General features: G+C 37.5%; 1 protein-coding gene across 4 annotated transcripts in view; it reads right to left on the reverse strand.

Annotated features, from left to right (window-relative positions):
• The window catches only part of NTRK2 (neurotrophic receptor tyrosine kinase 2), a 201,623-nt gene that overhangs the window by 159,082 nt on the left and 23,067 nt on the right, over positions 1 to 19,474 (reverse strand). For all 4 annotated transcript variants that reach the window (XM_062514087.1, XM_062514086.1, XM_062514085.1 and 1 more), the window contains exons 4-6: positions 16,983 to 17,051; positions 13,805 to 13,959; positions 902 to 1,038 (exon numbers count right to left, since the gene is read on the reverse strand). In XM_062514087.1, coding sequence (XP_062370071.1) covers positions 902 to 1,038; positions 13,805 to 13,959; positions 16,983 to 17,051 — 361 coding nt within the window. The remainder of the gene's footprint in view (positions 1 to 901; positions 1,039 to 13,804; positions 13,960 to 16,982; positions 17,052 to 19,474) is intronic.

Below are 19,474 nucleotides of genomic sequence, written 5' to 3' on the forward strand. Positions count from 1 at the left end.
CTTAAATTCTATACTAGCCTAATATCATGAACTTCAGAAAGAAAATATAAAAACTATGAGACCCAAGAAGTCCTGTCTCCATACACTTCCCACACCTTGTACAGGCCAAGAAGCTTTAGGCAGTGTAGGAAAGCAAATACCATAAAATTGTAATAAACATGGGTTTTTCCTATTGTGAAACAATAGCAATTTATGAGGTCAGCAGCTGCTTATATGCCTCTCCTTTTTCAATATTTCCATCAGAAAGGATTTAAGCAGCACACAGGCTACAAAAACAAAAAATATAAAGAACCCAGAAAACAAAACTACCCCACCTAAATGATTTCAATTAGGAGATATAATCATACATCTTTAAAAAAAAAAAAAAACAAACCAGAGCAAAACCAACCTGACAGTCTTTTAAATAAAATCTTCAATTTCAAGGTTTTCTGTTGCTGCTAAGTGTGTTAAAGAAAAATTAAACAAGCAACAAAATATTTACAGCCAAATTCCAACACACCAAATTATGAAATGAAAATATAATAAAATTACAGATGCAAGGTTTTTTTTCACAATCCATATAGATTGAATTTACTCTCTGTATCAGTGATAGTAAGAAAGCCTTTGTGTTTCAGTATTCCAATTCACTTTACTTCCAAAAATTTACATTACTCTCATTTACAAGCAAACATCTTAAAAAACAGAGTGCAAATGAGAATCTTGAGAAACAAATATCTGCCATTCCCCAAAAGCAATCCCACAATCTCCCTGGATTGAAAGTAACTAGAAGATAAATGTAATCCCAACATTAAATTTCTATTTCATCTCTTAATAGAAAGTTAGTCAGAGCTGCACATGCACCTTCATTCCATCCTTCAGCAGGTGTCACCTGAATTGTCACATGTTTGAATATTAACCTTACCTCATGGTTTGAAACAAGATTAGTTACCACCCAGGATACATTTGGGGGTGGCCCACCAGTAGTATCACAGTACAACGTAATGCTCTTTCCTTCCACCACGGTGATGTTGTAATTGCTTAAGTTTGCTGAGGGCAAATCTGTGATAAAAACAACAACACAATAACCCAACATGTATTTGTATTTGACAGAGTAGACACCATGCAATTCTAAGCAGACCATGTAAATCCTAGCACTACATGAAGTATTCACTGTTGTCAGTACTATTCAGTCAGGCAAACAGCATCTAAAAATCTTTAGCTGCTATGCATCTTCTGCACCTCCTCTGCTTCACATCCTAAGAAAACATTACTGCATGTGGAAATACATTAACTAGTTAATTATATAGGAATATATGTCAGGTGCATGAACAGAAATTATCTTCAGTTTTTTATACTTCAAAATTAAAAAAAAACCCCTTCCTTTACTCTTTAAAACTGGAAATTGCATCTGTCTCCTTAAAATCAGCTACAAAGGAACCTCTAGGTTCCACTGACATTGTGGTATTCCCACTGTTCTCCACAACACTAACAGAAGATTCCCATTAGCTCACAGTATCCCACAAGAGGCTGTAGTCCTCTCTCTCATACAGAGACATAGCTCAGAAAGAGCAAGGCAAAACCTAGATCTTAAGCTCAAAGGGAGCCAACAGTGAATGTAACAGATTGAACTAAGGGAAAGGGTAGACGAGAGGGTTAGCAATTGCACAGAACTCTACTCAAGGCACCTCAACTGATTTCTCTATTGTCCTCAGGAAAGCAGTGAGATGGTAGAGCTCATCAGGAAACAAGACCAGGTTTTACAAGAATTAGGACTCCCCCTCCATGTTACAGAGCCATAAATCACTCTGTGCCTTGTTCCAAGGCACTCCTACCTCATTCTAACAATGGGAACTTCACAGAGAGTAAATTTATGCTGAATGTTTACAAAAAACATGAGGAATTATAGAATGACCCTCTCCAAAATAATACTTGCAATATCAGTAAATTTCAGGCACAGAGGAACTCACATTTTGTATTTATTTATGTAGCAAATAATTATGCACTATTCTAGAAATAACATCTATCTTAAAAGATACTAGGTCATCATTTGAAGCTGCTACACTCCAAAGAGTCTTGGTCTCCTGTATGAGGCACTTTAAAACAACTGTTCTAGGCAAATTTTACTTGCAATTTATCATCTCAAACAATCAAGCTTTTCTGCTGTGTAGGACATTTATGCATGATTTTGCAATGACTTTTCTTTTTCTGAAACAACAGCTCTGTTTGGATGCATTTTTTAGTTGAGAGTACAGCAGTTTCATCATGAACTTGCTGGCATAGAAGTTTAGCAGAGACATTTTTTTTTATGTAAAAGATCCAAAACAAATAAATAACCATCAAATCACTGTGAACACATTCATATGTTTGCTGGAGGTTAAACAGAAGCTAGATGTATTTGAAATCTCCCTTAAATTAGTTCAATAAAAAAATAATGGAGTGGAAGCAATATAGAAAAGAGGATGAATAATTTTCCAGACAATGCTTTCCTGCCTAATAAGATTTGAAGATCAGCACAAGTATACAATAACTGCTCAGGCAATTCTCATAGTGTTTTAAGTAGTGTGGTAATATGATTCCCATTATAGACATCATGGATTTCTTCTATTATGTTCACTTTATAAACCATGTGTTGAAGTTTATTGAGACAGAGCAGGAGAGTTTGTATGCCTTGATGCAGTAATCTGTTAGCGAAGGTAGCCATCTGCTCTAGCCTGCTGTGAATTCAGATCTCACCAGTGTCTGTCAACTAGCTGAGCAGGAAATAAAACTAATCTTAAGGAACATTTGGATATTAATTATGCTAGTTATGGAACAAGGGGAGAAGTAATGAGATAATTTGCTTTATAAAGTCATATTTCCACAACACCTCTAAATACTATTCCAATTACTCTTGCCAGACCTGAACGTGCAAAGAGAATAAAGGTCCCCACTCTTCTCAACCCAACCACTTGGGAGAAGGTCTACATGATAGATTAGCATTTCATTGTACAAACTGACACAGTTCCTACTATCACATCATTTCATGTCAAACCTCTCATGCAAGCAAAGATAAAAACAACTTTTGTCCCTCAGAGCTCTTCTTTAAATAGCTATTAAGTTTTGAGAAAACTTGTTCCTGCAATGTGTTTATTTATAGGATAGGCAATTGAAGTTTAATTCCTCTGGTACTGGCTCTTGTTGCCACCCAGATCTAGATCTAGTTCTGTTTAGTTGCAGAAGTGCGAACACGTCATGTACGTGTTACATGTCTAATGGAAACAGCTACATCATTCTGCATCCTTCCAGAAGGCTATAAAATAATAGTCCTTATTATTCTCTATGTTCATAAAGTTACACTAAATACCAGTTGCAAGGCCCCTGCATCTGAAGAGATACAAATTTTGGAATGGAATGGAATGGAATGGAATGGAATGGAATGGAATGGAATGGAATGGAATGGAATGGAATGGAATGGAATGGAATGGAATGGAATGAAGTTAGAACTAGAGGTAGAATATATTAGAAGGCACATTGTTGTGTGTATTTTCTTTTATTCTTTTTCCCAATCATAAGATGGATGGAAAACACAAGAATTGTCTTGGAATTCATTTTTCCTGGTTTTATATATTAAGACAATGTACTGTAACTTCAGGCTAATCTTGCTTTTATTTCCAGTGGCACCCAGACTGCTCCACATCAGCATCCACGCTAGTTGAGATGTGGCTCTATTTGGGAAAAGCAAGACAGTTACATAAAGCCTCACGTAGACATGTGATGCAACACTTTACCAGCAAAGCAATGACATTAAGCAGCAAAATATGCCCTGAGAAATAACTGTATGTTTAAAAACCATGATGGACCTTAACATACACAAGCCCTCAGTTTGTATGCCCACTATTGTGTTGAGACTGGGTATTTATATTGGCCAGTAACACTTTGACTCTTATAGAACTCCAGAGATACCCAACCACGCTGCCTTTACTCCCGAGTTAATTTTGTTAAATATAGTGTTTTAGATAGTTATCACTTTTGTTGATAAGGATGTATATTTTAAAGGACTTTGTAAACAACAGTTGATACAAGCTATCAGCACGCTCAAATACTTTTGTATACTGCCAGTATAATAAGATTAGACTGCATCATAAGGGTCTATACAATATAGACATGACATCACCTTTCCACAAGTTTCCTCTTGGTGTCTGTCATACAGAGTACTCCATGCCTCAAAGCTCAAAACACAATCTCTGTTCCAAACTTTGATATAATTAATTATTATAACACTAGATATCAGCAATAACCCTGCTAGTACTTGATTGATTTTTCAAGTTTGCTATATTCTTGGCCTTAACCTTCTGCAGCAATATGTTGTATGCAGGCTGTATTCAAGAGCCACTCCCTTTAACAAGTTCTGGAATTTCTTTCTAAAACCACATTGTTTGATTTTTGTTTTTCAATTCCTCTGTCTTTTTAATAGTCTATTCAAAGCTTTATGATCTCTGCAAAAATGAGAGAACAGAACCTGTTACTGAGAACTTCAAACTGTAATGTAGAGAATAATACTGAGAGATTAAATCATACACTAAAATCCATGTGTTTCCGTTATGCACTGGTGCATAATAGCTATGTGCTTTCACTGCATACAGAACATATTTCCTCATATTCAGGATGAGAATTCCCAGGAATAGGCAGCTCTGGATTAGAATAAGAAGTCATTTCCTTCACCCCAGTACAACTAGACAGAAGTAGAGACAAGCAGAAGGAACTCATTTATGTCAGCTGAGTCTCTCCAAATATCGTCTCATGCTTTAGGAGAAACAAACACTCCTTAAAGTAGGGCTTGATGGAGGAGGGGCATTTACCTTCACAGGCCATCATTAGCACAAAAGGATGGCCTGAAGCCATCGTCAGTGAAACTGTCAAACATCACTAGGGAATGACTCACATCTTCCCTTTGCATAACTGGGACTTCAGCAGCCACAAAACCAACACTTTAGATGCCATTTTCAAAGGTTACTACTATTTGGCTACACAACTGTCAATGGAAATTAAGAAAATGAATGTGCCTATAGTCCTGGAGGGCTTTCCAAGTCTTCATGCTACTATTTATTACTTTCTACAGAAAACTTGACCTAACCTTCCTAAAGCAAGACTGTTACTATATGTCAAAGGAAGGATATGACCTAATAGAGAAATAAAAACTCTAGTCTGTAACTCAATTCTTAGCAGCAGGAACTTTAGCCAGTATACTAAGAGAACATTTAAAAACAGGTGGTCTCAAGCCAAAAAAAGGAAATCCACCATTACATCAAGGATACTGTCCCACTATCTGCAGTTATAAAAATTTTTACAAAATAAATACCAGGTTCACTTTTTCTGCTTCTGCTTTCACCTGCTCAGTTCTAGTATTTTTCATTCACTCAAAAACCTTCAAAAATTTCCTCAATATGGTCAATTAGCCTCACTAATACCTAAGAAATTACATGATGAAAAAATTAGTACCTGAGAGAATACTGCAAATTCAATATTGCATTCGTTTATGCCATCCTTTTCACACTAAGCTCCTGATTTTCATCAGCCTCTCAACAAACTCCCAGGAGTCTAGACCTGACAGAGGATCACTAAATGGTTTTCAATGTGGCCCATGTAATCTCCTTTTTGTGTGGCATGCTTTTGGAGGTCAATTTGTTACATGATAAGAACAAGAAGTTACGATGAAAAAAATGACAGCCTTTTCTGCATCTGATTGTTAACGAGGTAATTTTAATCCTCACTTGAAATCTTTAACCATCTTTTTAATACATATATCAGACACTGAATTATTAAAATAATACTGAGGCAGCAACTACCTAACACACCGAACCATTCAAGGCAGCCTACCAGAACCACTGATTTATAAAATATTCATTGCAATTCTTAGGGCACATTGATTAAAATCAGTCTACTTTCCTCACATAAGGTTCCAATGCATATATAACTAATTACATCACTATCGTGCAGCCTGGTAACAACTACTAGTTGTACTGTCTGGAGCCTGAAAACAGGATAGCTGGCAATGCAATTTGTCATAAACTGTCACACGGATCTGCAGATTCCAGAGGTCTTCTTGTCTCAAAACTGGTTTCAATGTACAGAAAACAGGATACGATGATATAATATTTCTTGTATCATTCTACTGAAATTGTGCCTTGTTTGAAAAGGCAGTAATATTTACAAATTCCTGAGCTCTTTTGCCATGTGCTTTGAAGGGTTAAAGAACCCCTATCTTTTGCACTGTGAAACTTTCTAGTAATTCTAGCTATAAAGATAACAGCTGTTGGATGTGATTCACCTCTTAGGTTTCACTTAACTGAAGCCTGCAGACAGCAAGTTCTGAGCCAGATTTCCAACTCGGCTGCATCTTCAAAGGACTATAAAAAGGATACCCCAAAAATTTACATACAAAGCATGAATGAAAGAAACACAAGCAATTGTTTCTCATTCCCTGTTGTACCACAACCACAGAATCAAAATGACCTGCATAGAAAATTGCAGAAATCTCAGAGACATTGTAACAAGATGACAAGAACAGACATCTTCAGTGAAGATTAAAAAAAAGAGTTAGGCAAATAATACACAGAATTAGCAGGAGAAAAAAGAACATTTGAAACAATACTTCATCTTTCATCTATCTTCTGGAGCCCAAAGATCTCTATCTCCATTTTCTTTTCTCTAAACTCTAAGATCCCTTTCCTCTCCAGTATTCATTTCACAATACTAACCTCCATCACTTCATCAGAATTTCGCCATCATGAAGAACAAAACTTGAAATTTCCAATGGGTTAAAATGGAAAGTAGAGGCAATAATCTTAGAGTTACAAGAGAAAAATATGAAAATTAATCTCATTTCCCCAGATTGCCATACTCTGCCCACTGTGTGAATGTAAATTTTAAAAGCCTGCCCTGGATAAAAATTTCTCCAAATCTTCAGGAGAATATATAGCCATTGAATAAAGCACTGAATCACCACAGAATAGACATATGCTTGCCATGTGGAACAGCAAATATTGATGGGTGTTTTCCACAATGACCAAATGTACCAGTGCTACTTTGCACAGGTCTGGCAGAAATTATTTCTGTCAGGAAGCAGGCATCAGGAAAGATATGGCATCTCACTGAGCTTCCCAAATATTTTAAGATAATAAATGAAATCTCCCTCCACCCATGGCATGCCTAATTGCAATTTTCAACTGGGAACCTTAGCAGAAAACAATTAAAGAAGTACGGTCTCTACCAGAAGATGATGAGTCTAATTTAAAGTGTGTTTTCCCAGATCAAATGCACTCTTACTTTGCCTTTAATAACTCTGTCACTCCATTCTTAGCTAAAATTTTCACTAGAAGTAAACTTTACATAGAGCCAGCACATGCCACAGCAAAGACCACAAGACTTGTTAACTCATCTTCACAACCACAGCAACAAGAATTGTCATACCATCCAGGTTTTCAAATGTCATTATGCATGCAGTGCTGCCAAAAAACACCACAAGATGTGCACCTGTACAAATTCATTTGGACACCATGTTGTCATCCACAGAAGCTCTGAAAGTTGCTGCTAATATTTCAAATCAGATGAAGGGTTTACATCTCCAAGGTCTAAATCACCTCCTCAACTTCTTCCCAGGACTTTTCTTTTAACAAACCTTGGGGTAGTCTGGATTCTAATAGGAAAGCGCTGAATAAAATAGGATCTTGCATATTTTTTTTCCTGGTCCTCAGTAATAATATAAACACTTGGTCTGCAAGAATTTTGAGATTAAGTGTTTTTATAGAGGCTATCAACTTTATTCATAATTCCCTTGCTAGCAGTATCATGAAGGTATCATATGCAAGCATGCTTTCTGAATGGCTAGGGGAATTAAATTGCATCTGGAGAATTTGTTCTAGTATGGCATTTAAGCTTCAGTTGATCCACAATAGCTTTCAAAAGAAAACCAATGAGAGGTAGTACCATTAGGCTGAATATGTCAGCGAGAAGCTTAACAGAAGAACTGAGAGTTAAACAGCCTTTGAAGAATTAAGTTAATGAGGCCCAAAACATCTTATGCAAACCTCTGACCAATGGCTTCTTATTCACTAAGTTTATGTAATGCAGTTGCAACTCCTGTCTGCTGTCTGCCGAATTTAATGTGTCCAGAAAATACTCAAAATAATGCTGACCCACCTAATGTTGCCACATGATAAACATGTGATACTGAAACAGGAACATTTTCAGATAATATTAAAATTAGAATCATGGGTTTCACTTTTGCTACCAAGTATACCATATGCCAAGTGTATTACTGAAGTGTTGCCTTGAAGAAGAATTCCCCTTTTAAAGAAAACAGCACCTTCTTTAGACTTCAGGATAGAGTTGTCTAGTCTTCAGTCTTCACCTAGACAGAGCAAAGGAAGAATGCCACCAGAAAAGAGTCAAAGAGTTGTTCTCCTTAGCAGATCAGTACTCCACACTCACACAGGTGTGTCAAGTCAGGCACAGAGAGTACCTCTGTAAACCTGAATAATGTCATGAATTCAGAGACACTTGTTTCCCTTGGATAATGCCTTACTTTCTATTTCTAATCTACTTTGTATTACAAATCTCCTTCATTGGTATTAAAGCAGACCTGGAATCAGAATTATCCAACAAAAATCAGAGTTTTTTTAATATGAAACATTCACATATGCCACATGTGGCTCAGCTCTCATAATTCACAATCCTTGATTTTGTAGATGGTAATTTCTAAACATCTGTATGAAAGTTAATGTTTTATTCACAAATAGATAAATGTTGTGTGTTCAGAAGAAATTTATATACATATATTTGAAAATGAGATTCCTATTGCATTTTCAAACTCCATAAATTTCTGGTTATTTCCACTTAAAAGCCAGAAAATTATTTTAATTATGTTTGGAAAATTTTAACCCATCTTGAGAGCAACAGTGAAATCCCATTACTGTTAAAGTCTCACAAAAAAATGAAGTTTTTCACATTGCCCATGATTATAGATCTGAATTAAAACTCTTACAGAGAAAAAAAGAACAGTTTGCCACCACACATCATGCACCACTTCTAGTTCTTGTGCCAAAATAAACAACACAGGCTAGAGAATCCATGAATATTCTGAAACATAAACACTGAGAACATTTAAGGCTTTTTTTAAACTCAGTTCTGTCAGTAATATTCTCCTTCTAACAGTCTTATCAGTGAAATCTGGCTGATAGTGGAAAAGAATGTCAACACCCACTGGATTATACTTTTGCCTGTGGTTTTAGACTTCATTGTACTGTGATTGCCTGAGACCTAATGCTTATTTTATTGGCTCAGTAATACTACAAATCTTTTCTGTAAATTCAAAGAAACAAATGTGCCAGTCCACCAGTATGCCTTTTTTCCTCCTTAGAATTTATAACCACCTGCCTCCAGTCTCATATTACCACTTACTTATTTACCTCCAGCACAAAGACCAAAATCACTGAAAACAGGCTTAAATTAAGCTAGACCCAGTTCCAGTCCATTTTCAGTCATCTCAGCAATTGCCTGTTAAAAATCATGGGCTTCCCCAACAAGCAAGAAATGGGCAAGCAGTTACTTTAGCTTGAAATTCTGCATTACAACAACTTCTAAAATTTTTCCAGTCATACACATATCTTAGTGCACACTAAGAGCAACACCACAGTACTTGGTGTGCAGGAGAAGAGACAGGCAAAGAATGTGAGCATTCATTAAAATCCCATAGCTCTTAGACCAGACAACAGTTCTGCTGACTGGCAGCAGATGTAAACAGACAGCCAGTCTGAACATACCTTAGTGATATGTAAAGCAAATTAGCGCAGGAAACTAATTTGTGACATTGTTCAGTAGATTGTGTCTAGCATAAGTGACCAGTGACAAGAAAGAAGGCACTTAAAGAAACAATATACAGCAAAAAGCATCCACAAATGGCACAGTAAGCAAAATTGAAAGATAGATTCAACACCACATCTCCATATACAATACTTAATTGGCCAGGTAAGTCAAAACACTATTAACCCAACTGAGATGCAAAAGCAATACAAAACCTGCACAAGACTTCAGAGACAGCTGCAGAAGCCACACCTTTTCCCAAAACACCAGAAGATAAAAGAAGATTCCAATATCGCTGGAATCAATGATAACAGCTCAGTAACTGAATCTCTACCAGAGGGAGCATGCAACACATCAACAATCACTCCCAAGGATGTGGTCCTGCCTCCCTGGAATTCAGTGAGTTCCAGGTCATCTGCAGACTGATAGTCTTTTGAGTTACCTTACCCTGAACATGCCTGGCTTCCGAGGACTTAAGGCACTGGTGGTAATAGCCACCAGACCTTAGAGACATTAATAAGAATTAAATGTTTACTCATTTAGTTCTCTCTATTGATTTTCTAATGCTATTCATCAGATGGAAGCGAAAGGAGACGTCCCAGGTGGTGGTGCTCTCCATGCTGTACAGATAACTGTCAAATGCTCTCAAAATGACAAAACCATTATCTCTATACACAAAAGGCTCTGCTACTGTGGTAGATGCAACTTGAAATTTTTTTACACAGTAATTACATCTGATCCTAAAAGCTAGAGGAATTTGACAATTTTCATCATATCTTCATACATTTCAAATGCAGTTGGAAAAATAATTCTTGATTGACACTTTTAATATAGCAGCTGGAAAGGATCTTCTAGATAGTGGGCATACCTGACTTTAAACCTCAAGAAAATAAATCAGAAAGTTGATGACATCTAAATTGCAGTCTATCAGCACAATATTGAACACTTCCACTGTACAAACAGTTAGCAAAGTACCACAGAAATTTGCTAATTTTCTCATCAATTACCTACAAACCAAAGCCCTATGATCAAGAAACCACATTGGCCTCCACCTACTTCCCAGCATGAAATTTATTTACAGAACAGCAGAAAGACCTCCAACTATCAAAACATTCATCACATACTGTATAGGCCTCTTACTATAACACCATGATGTAGCACCACCTTAACACAAAAAGTGCACATTTGCTTAGTGTCAAAATTGGGGAAAAAAAACCAAATTCAACAAGGAGAATGAAATTATTTCATTAGCACAGAAAATTAGAAAAGCAGAGAAAATGTTTTACTAAAAAACCACAGAAACCTACATACCCAAATATTTCACTTCACATCAAAGGGAGCTAAAAATCATCACAGAGTTCATACAACAAAAAAATTAAATATGTCAGAAGCTGAATTCCTCTTCTGTTTCAGTTCTATATATTAGCTTCTCAAAAGGTTCTAGAAATTAAATATACCAGCTTCATCAGTGTTTTTGTTTTGAAACTAAGTCTTGTCCTTTAAAATAGAGAAAAATATCTGCAAAGATACTGAAACCAAGAGCCATGTACTGGATTTTTCAGATATCTTCCAGAACACAGCTCAGCAATATAGTCACTGCTCTTCACCAGGGATTCTCTACTCTATGTCTAGGAAAAGGATGTGTTGTCTTCTTTATTAAAAATGTATGTCCTGCATGAGTTCATTTTTAAAAAGTAAATTAAGAGGAAATGGCTGCTAAAAGAAAAGAAAAACATGGGGAGGAAAAATTATGTAAAATTTGGTGATATTTGGACCCTGTAAACTAACATAAATGATTTGTAGGTACATGCTGGCGTCCACTCAGATCTTCAATACAATGCATGTTTTCCATATGTTTTGCATATGCAAATTACACACACTGCAAACTCCAGACTAAGCGTTGTATATACTCACCTTACCTCCTCCTTTTCCTCTTCTAGTTGGAAGTACCACCTTCCCTTGTCATGACAAGTATTTTAATCAAGAAAAGCCCGCAGGATGCACGCATGTGTACACACATATGCACCTAAACAGCATCCAGGGCTCAGAGACAAGCCTATTTTGGCTGCAGATGGTTGAGAAATCAGGGGAAAGAATTAATCCCTCACAGGTTTAATTCTGGGTATTTAACATCAAAAGTGTTCAAAGGAAAATCCTAGCAACCTGGTAGCTTCTAGATGTGCCAGCCAAGAATGTTACAAAATGTGCTGTAGTTTCTCTTTTGCAATTATTGGTCTCAGTCCAACAGTGGACCTCTCTACACTCAGCACATTAATCTACCTTCTAGTCCGTCCAGCTGGAGCAGAAGGTTGGGTCCATTTAGCTCATCTAGGTATTACATCTCCCATTTCAGGTAAATCAGATCATGAATCACACAAGACCAACTCTGCAGCTCACAAGACTCCCTGAACACATGGGGTTTTTTTGATTGTACAAGACACTAACACCATTTTTGCCTCCACACCTGGCTCCAGAAAGAATCTGGGCACAAGATCAACAGTGATATGAGGCCACAAAACACATTATTGACACTAAATGCTGCATTTGCTGGGCCTACAGCAGTCCCCACCATAGCTGTTCTTTGCTGGCAGCTACTATCAGAGGATGTCACACCCTCCACACAGAGAATGGAGAAAAGGACACTCAATGGGCAAAGCTGGAAGGAGAAAAGGTGTAATTTCTCCTATTGGTCACATTCACTTACAGCTTTTCCTATCCAGCCTTCCATGAAGATCCCCTTGATCTCTTTCCTGCTTTCCTGCCTCCCTGCTCCTGGGGACCCCAGTTTCCCACTCTGCTTCCAGAGTCCAGCAGATGTGACATCATGAAACACCCCATTCCTGCCCCTCAGACACAGAGGAGGAGAAATCTCTAGCTAGGGAGCAAAACCTTTCCCCAGCTTTCCCAGGACAATATGTAGGCAGCAAAACTGTACATAAAAATAGGCAATGAGATGGCCTTACTGTTATATAATTTTTCCTTTGTTTTTCTTGACCCATACACCTGAAAACCATATGCTACAATATGCCACAAACCTAAGCTTGACATAGCTCTTTTGTATAGCCTTTAAAGTGAACTCAGTACAGTTTTATTTGCAAGAAGAACTGAGTTGCTGCTAATTTGTCTTATGTAGCAAGTAGCTCTGAATTTTCGTCCTGTAGTCCTAATACTAGTATTTTTGAGGAAAATAGACTTCATTAACTATAAATACCTGAAAAAATCAAGTAGGTAAAATTTAGCTATGAATGTCCACTGAGCTTGGAAACACTAATATTTAGTTGAACAAAGGCACATGCATTCTATGTAATACTTGGGTGCTATCTATAATCAGTATTCTGTTTCCCTGCACTTGAATAATGGTACATTCTTAAAGGATCAAGAGGAAAAATAAACAGGTTCACATGAACTGGTGAAGGGCTTCAAAGTGACTGAAGTCACTTGGCCTGGAAGAGACTGAGGGGAGACCTCACTGGGGACTTCAGCTTCCTCACAAAGGGAAGAGGAGGGGCAGGCACTGATCTCTTCACACTTGTAACCAATGCAGGACTCAAGGAAATGGAAAGGAAATGGTATGAAGGTGAGTTGGGGGAGTTTAGGTTGGCTATCAGGAGTGCAGCTGGGCACTGGAACAGGCTCCCCATGGAACTGGTCCCAGCACCAGCCCTGTCTGAGTTCAAAAGGCATGTGGATAATGCTCTTGGGCACATGGTGTACTCTTAGGGTGACCTGTGCATTGCCAGGAGTTGGACTCCATGATCGTGAGGGGTCCCTTCCAACTCAGGATATTCTGTGATTTTATGATTCTATGAAGTTCACAGAACCACTCCATGTGAGGCAAAAGACCACTGAGGTTAATAGCGCCACTGAAACCTTTTCCTTTAGAAAGCGTTGTTGTCATTCTGAGAAGTACTTCATAAAAAAAGCATGTTTGTTTCTTCCTGGCTCAAAATAATTTAGCAGTAGTTTTATGTTAAAAGAATATTACCGCAGTTTGGGACCTTCATATCCAGCAAGGCTGTCCTCTTATTGTTGTCATCTATGCAATATAAGTCCTGAGTTTCTGTGTAAAACTTGGTAGCTTGAAACTTCTTGATCCACATGATTTCACAGGAACACTTGAATGGATTGTCCACCAATATCCTATGGGAAAAAACACCAATTTATTTAGAAGGTGAAGCGTAGCATGTATATAGAAAAAAAAAAAAGAGGGGCAGGGGGGCTCCAAGCATTCAGCTGGGTGAAAATACAAGTTAGTTAGGAAGGTCAAAGAAGGCAGGTGGAACCTTTTCATTAAGAGGCATAACACATGCACCCTTGGTAAGATTCTAAATTGGTAACAGTTTCCATGTAGGGAATTAAGTGCTGCATGCACTGAGGACCCAGAATGTCATAGGCAGAAGAGATCATGCAGGGGATTTGGCTACTATTATTTCCAATCCATCAGAGTAAAGCAGGAGTCTGTACAGAATGGCTGCTCAAGAAGCTCAGTTTTATTTCATAAATCAGGAAGAGGTTGGAATTCATCTCTTCTACATGTGAGCCACCACTCTCAGTTACCTCAGACATGGTTTACTGCTGTGGAGCAGTAAATTCTTTATAAAGTCAAAGAGTCTTAGATTATACACATACTCTAACAAACTTTAATCACAAAAAATTACTTTCAATCTTTAAAATTCATCTGCTACAACACTCTAGAAAAACCTCACAGTAAAACTGTAGGCAATGTCATGAAGAAATACTAAATGAAAAAATGGCCATTAAATAGAAGTTGATATGGTGCCCTGCATGGAATTTAAATCACAGGTTAGCGAACCTAACAAATTCTAGTCTTAAAATTTTATAAAACTGCACAACAGTGTAATGCAATTACATGCATGTTAAATATTAACAGAAACATATCTACATAAACAGTCACCAGTATTTTTTTTTCTTCTACTGGCATACATGAGATCCAATAAAGTGGGTGAGCAAGTGTCTGTTTAAGGCATTTCATTACCAGGAGGACTATCATTCTTAACAAATTTTCACAGGTATTTTCAATGTGCAGGAGCTCAAGTTTCTTCCAGAATCTATGTTCATAAATGCCTCCTGAAGACATGAAGTATGCAAATCATGAAAAAAATAATTTTGTTAGAGCCATAACCTATTCCCCCAAAAGCCATCTCAAGTCCTTTGAGGAGAAACAACTGCAGGGATCCTCAGAAGTGTCTGAATGAGCAATTTGTATTCACAGAAGTCATCCGCTGGGTTTTAACAGGCAGCATCAACAAAAATTGTTTGTGCAAGACACAGTATGAACATGATGATTCCTTGGGTCAAAGCCTGTGACATGCATTTTCAAAACAGTGACATTTACTTCCATCTTCTCTTTCACCCTATGTCTTCCTCGTAAAGAAAAACTTCTCTTGACCAATAGCTAAGCAGTCTTCTTCTAGTATTTCATTTTGTGCTAAAGCCGCCTAGAGAGTTAGGCACATCATTGTCAGGATGCTGGATGCATAATGACCCTCTACAGATACTTGTGTGAAAGAAAATTTCTGATCTACAGAAAGCAAATTATGGGTCTTTATCTTGTTTGTTCTAATTTTACGGCTGCAGTCCATTTGTTCTAGAAGTAAGTCCATTTGTCCAAGGTGACATCGCTTTCTCTGTAATACCTGGTGACTATCCTCTCCACTACACCTTATTCTAAACTTCCCATCCCTTTAAGTTTTGATTTGCAAGAGTACAAACAGGACAAACATGCATGTTTGTCAGATTTAGGGGAAGCTCCTCAGAAGCTATTAATGGCAACATTTATATCTTAGATTCACCTACCAACACTCTTCCTTCTCTCCTGCTTCTGATCTTCCAGCTTTGTATTAAACACTTGTCAGCAGAATTGCTCAAGTATACAGATTTTATCACTGCTTGTCCTCCTTCCAGGCTCTGCTTTTATCCCTCCACTTTCTTTCCCTCATTTACCCCATGTCTGTTTATCTCACTTCATCACAACCTCTGTTTGCATAACTTCAGTTTTTCTAGTCCTAAACTCCCTTTCCCAAGCCCACAACACTCTATCTCAATTTTGTATCCCTTTTTTCTCTCAGCTTGTACATCACCATGCATTGCCTCCATACCTCAAATACTACTCTCTTTAACCTTCACAATATCAATTTTTCCCATGTCCAGCTCACTCCTGCTACCTTTGCCCTGCTTCTTCATGCAGAAGCAACAGAATAACAAAGGGCATGGAGTAATGGGAGAGCTTTGCAGCTAGCTAGTCGCCTCTTTAAAGAGCTCGGCAACTGTCAAATTATTAAAGAATATTCCAGTGAGCAGCGTTCCCTGGGCCATGAAGAGAATAATTATACCAACTTAATTATCAACAAAATATACCTATGGGGCATGACCTCTTTATGTGCCACTGAGATTTGCTCATTTCACTTCTCACATACTGGAGTTCACCCGAAGAGGCCTAGGCATGTCAGGTGCTTCATACTTGGACTGGTACTCTGGGCAAATTCTGACTCTGCTTTGAGGTACAGGCGAGCACCCTCCCTCTCCTCTGCAGCCCCAGCTCTCCCAGAACTCCTGCAGGCCCTCTGCATAATAACAAAGAATGGACAGGATGACCAAAATTTTGAAACTTTTATCAATAAGAAAATATGTCAGATGTAACAGAGAATGGAAATGTTCATATTCCAAAAGTCAATAAAATATGCTTTCATTACTAAGTGATTATATAATGCACAGTGCATCTCAAGAATCTGAGAAAATAAAAATACTCTTAAATAGCCAGCCATAAACATATAAAACATATAAGCTGTGTAGCCACTATAAGAATATGAGAGACAATCTTTATATGAGTATCTGTGAAAGACTGTATTTTCACTAGTTCAAATATTTAAATAAACACCAGTAGTTTTGTGTGAAGTAATCTCAAAATAAAAGGAGGAGGCTATTTTGTCCTCTACATTGCTTTAAAATATATACCTAACCTTCTTGAAACCCTGGAATGAAAATTTTTCTGATTTTAAGTGCTCAGAATTTATGCTTTCTTTGAACCAGAACTGCACTTGTGATTCCTAATGGACCTCTACCTTCAAGAGAAAAAAACTTCGAAGTGTTATTCTTCCATTCCAACCAAAAATAAAGTTATCTTTTAAGAAAAGACAACTTACAGATCAGTCAAACCCAGATGGCGAAAAGGCTTCTTGGACAAACTTGAGAGCTTGTTTCTGGATAAATTTCTATGGCAAAAGAGAAAGATTGCATTAATTAGAATTGCTCCTTCTTACATTAAAAATACTGTTTGTGTCTCTTGAAAAAACAACTAAGAGTTAAAACCAGCTCTAAAAGTCATCTAACTTCAGTTGTAAAAGGGTAGTGTTACTTTATGGTTTGAGGGGTTTCAGGGGCTTGAATCCAGTCAGCATCTAATGTCAAATACATTAAAAATCAAATCAACAGGGATCAATATTTTCACTTTTAGCACTTTGTCAATTGGAGAAAAACAGCAGATTTAACTGTGTTTCAAAAGTATTTTGTAAAGTCCAGGTGTTAATTATATGCTCAATTTATTCATATGAAATGGGTGTATCCCTTTCTTTGATGCTGCACCAAATGCTGTACTCATGTAAGCCCTCCTCACATGCTAGCACACATCCACATCAGAGCTTTTTAGTTGTTCTGTTCAAATTGCATGTGCAATATGCACCCACATGGAAGATCAAAAGGAAAACTGTAAAATGCCTGTATTGGGCATTTTTATGTCAATTAAGCATTTACGGTTTCCAGTGCTAATTAAGTGAAAGGTCTTCTCCCATTATGCAGAGCAAAGAAATGTTGATCTGAACCAGAAACACTCCTCCCCTCATAGGCTTACAAAACTGCTTTCTCCACCCCAAAGCAAAATAATGCTGCTTTTGTACAGTCTTATCTGTCTATTAATTAAAGATAGTGAGAGCAGTGAACAGTTTAACTGCCAGCAATAGAGTACAAATCAGTGTTATGAGCCAAAATACCATGAGTTTTATGTGGTATTATAAAGACACTATAGGGGCTCCATATTTAGTGTTGCATTGCATCTAAAACCAGGGATTAAATATTATTTTTTAAAAATCTGACTAAAGAACACAGTGGTTACTTCCCAACTTTCAGTCATCGATCTTTGAATACAGTTTTCACAGAAATTAAAAGTTGGATATTCTACAAATGTTTATAACAGAATCAAAGAGATTATATTTATATTTCATCACTGATCCCTTCTGGCAAAGAATAACCTGAAGCTTACAAACTGACTGGAGAGAGCAAAACACAGGAGCTATTATTTCATTAGTCAGGTGAACTTCAGTAATGGCGGATGCTGATGGAAATGTCTCACGGACCCTGATCAGATAAACCAACATTAAGGCACTATTTGCATATAGAACAGAAGTTATGTTTAAGCAAAAACTATCACTATGCGTTTTTTTCTTTGCATGCATATGCTTTGTGTTGGGAGCTTGAATAAAAGAAGCTGGATCCTCATACTGACTTGGGCTTTTGCCCCCAACAAGTAGCCACATCAAACCCCATTCCTCCATGGGAAACTCTTCACTTACCACACAGGAGAACGTCTCCTGTTCCCACACTTACAAGCAGCACTTGTGGAGGCCCCTGTGGTACTGCCAGGCAAGGTATGTGCCTGCCTCTCTTACCTGCAGATCAAATAAATCCTACTTTTGCCAAAAAGATAGCCAGATATACAGTGGGCTTTACCTGCAAAACTGCAATAAATTTGTAACACCTTAGGCACTACTTGAGAGTAAATTTAATTTTATACATATATTATTCATAAGGTGAACACTTTTTATTGACTACAGAGATGCCTATTGCTGTCTCCTTAATTCATATTAAGTGAAAATTTCACTGCCACGTTTATTTTGAAGTAGTTAACAATCCTACTTCCACTTTCATGGAAAGATAATATGAATTAATTCCATAATTTACCTACACTAAAAAAGACCAGCCCAAAGAACATACATCTGAGGTTCTAAAGGGTTTTTCTCTTATAGAAAAAAAGTCAAGAGTACAGAGCCTGGACCTGAAGATAAGCTTAAGGAGAGGACCAGATTCAGTCAAAAGTATGCTTGTATTTTACATGAGTATACTGAGCTCACTTTAAACCTGCTGGCCCTAATTCAGCTAAAAGCAAACCAGTGGCAATATAAATAGAAAAAAACCAGACAGAAACCTCAATATGTACAGAGCTAGCAACATGGGCAGAGTTCTACCAGCTATAGTGCTTCTGAAAAGAGGAGGAAAGAAAGAAGAGGGGGGAACAGAACTAAAGAAAGGTGGGGAAAAGAGGTGAAGACTTGGCCATTTTGCTACACTCAGTCTCCCTCCACAGGCAACTGCCTGCTCTGCCTATGGCTGGAACCAGCCCTGTGTGCAAACAAGGGGGAATCTGCAGCAAGGTTGGTCTCAAATGGTTTCCCTTGGCTGCCCTACCTAAACCTGAACCGTGCAAAGATATAAACATATTTTAATACCTGGAGCTCTGTATATACACTACACTCACAATCTATGATTCAGTGATGCACTTAGACGCAGGCTGGCACAAAGCAACAACTATTTTTTTAAAGTTTTTGTAAATAGGCCCTTGCTGTGAAGTGTTTTCATATTTAAA

This window comes from Cinclus cinclus, chromosome Z, assembly GCF_963662255.1.
Source record: "Cinclus cinclus chromosome Z, bCinCin1.1, whole genome shotgun sequence".
In the NCBI taxonomy this organism is placed as follows: Eukaryota; Metazoa; Chordata; class Aves; order Passeriformes; family Cinclidae; genus Cinclus; species Cinclus cinclus.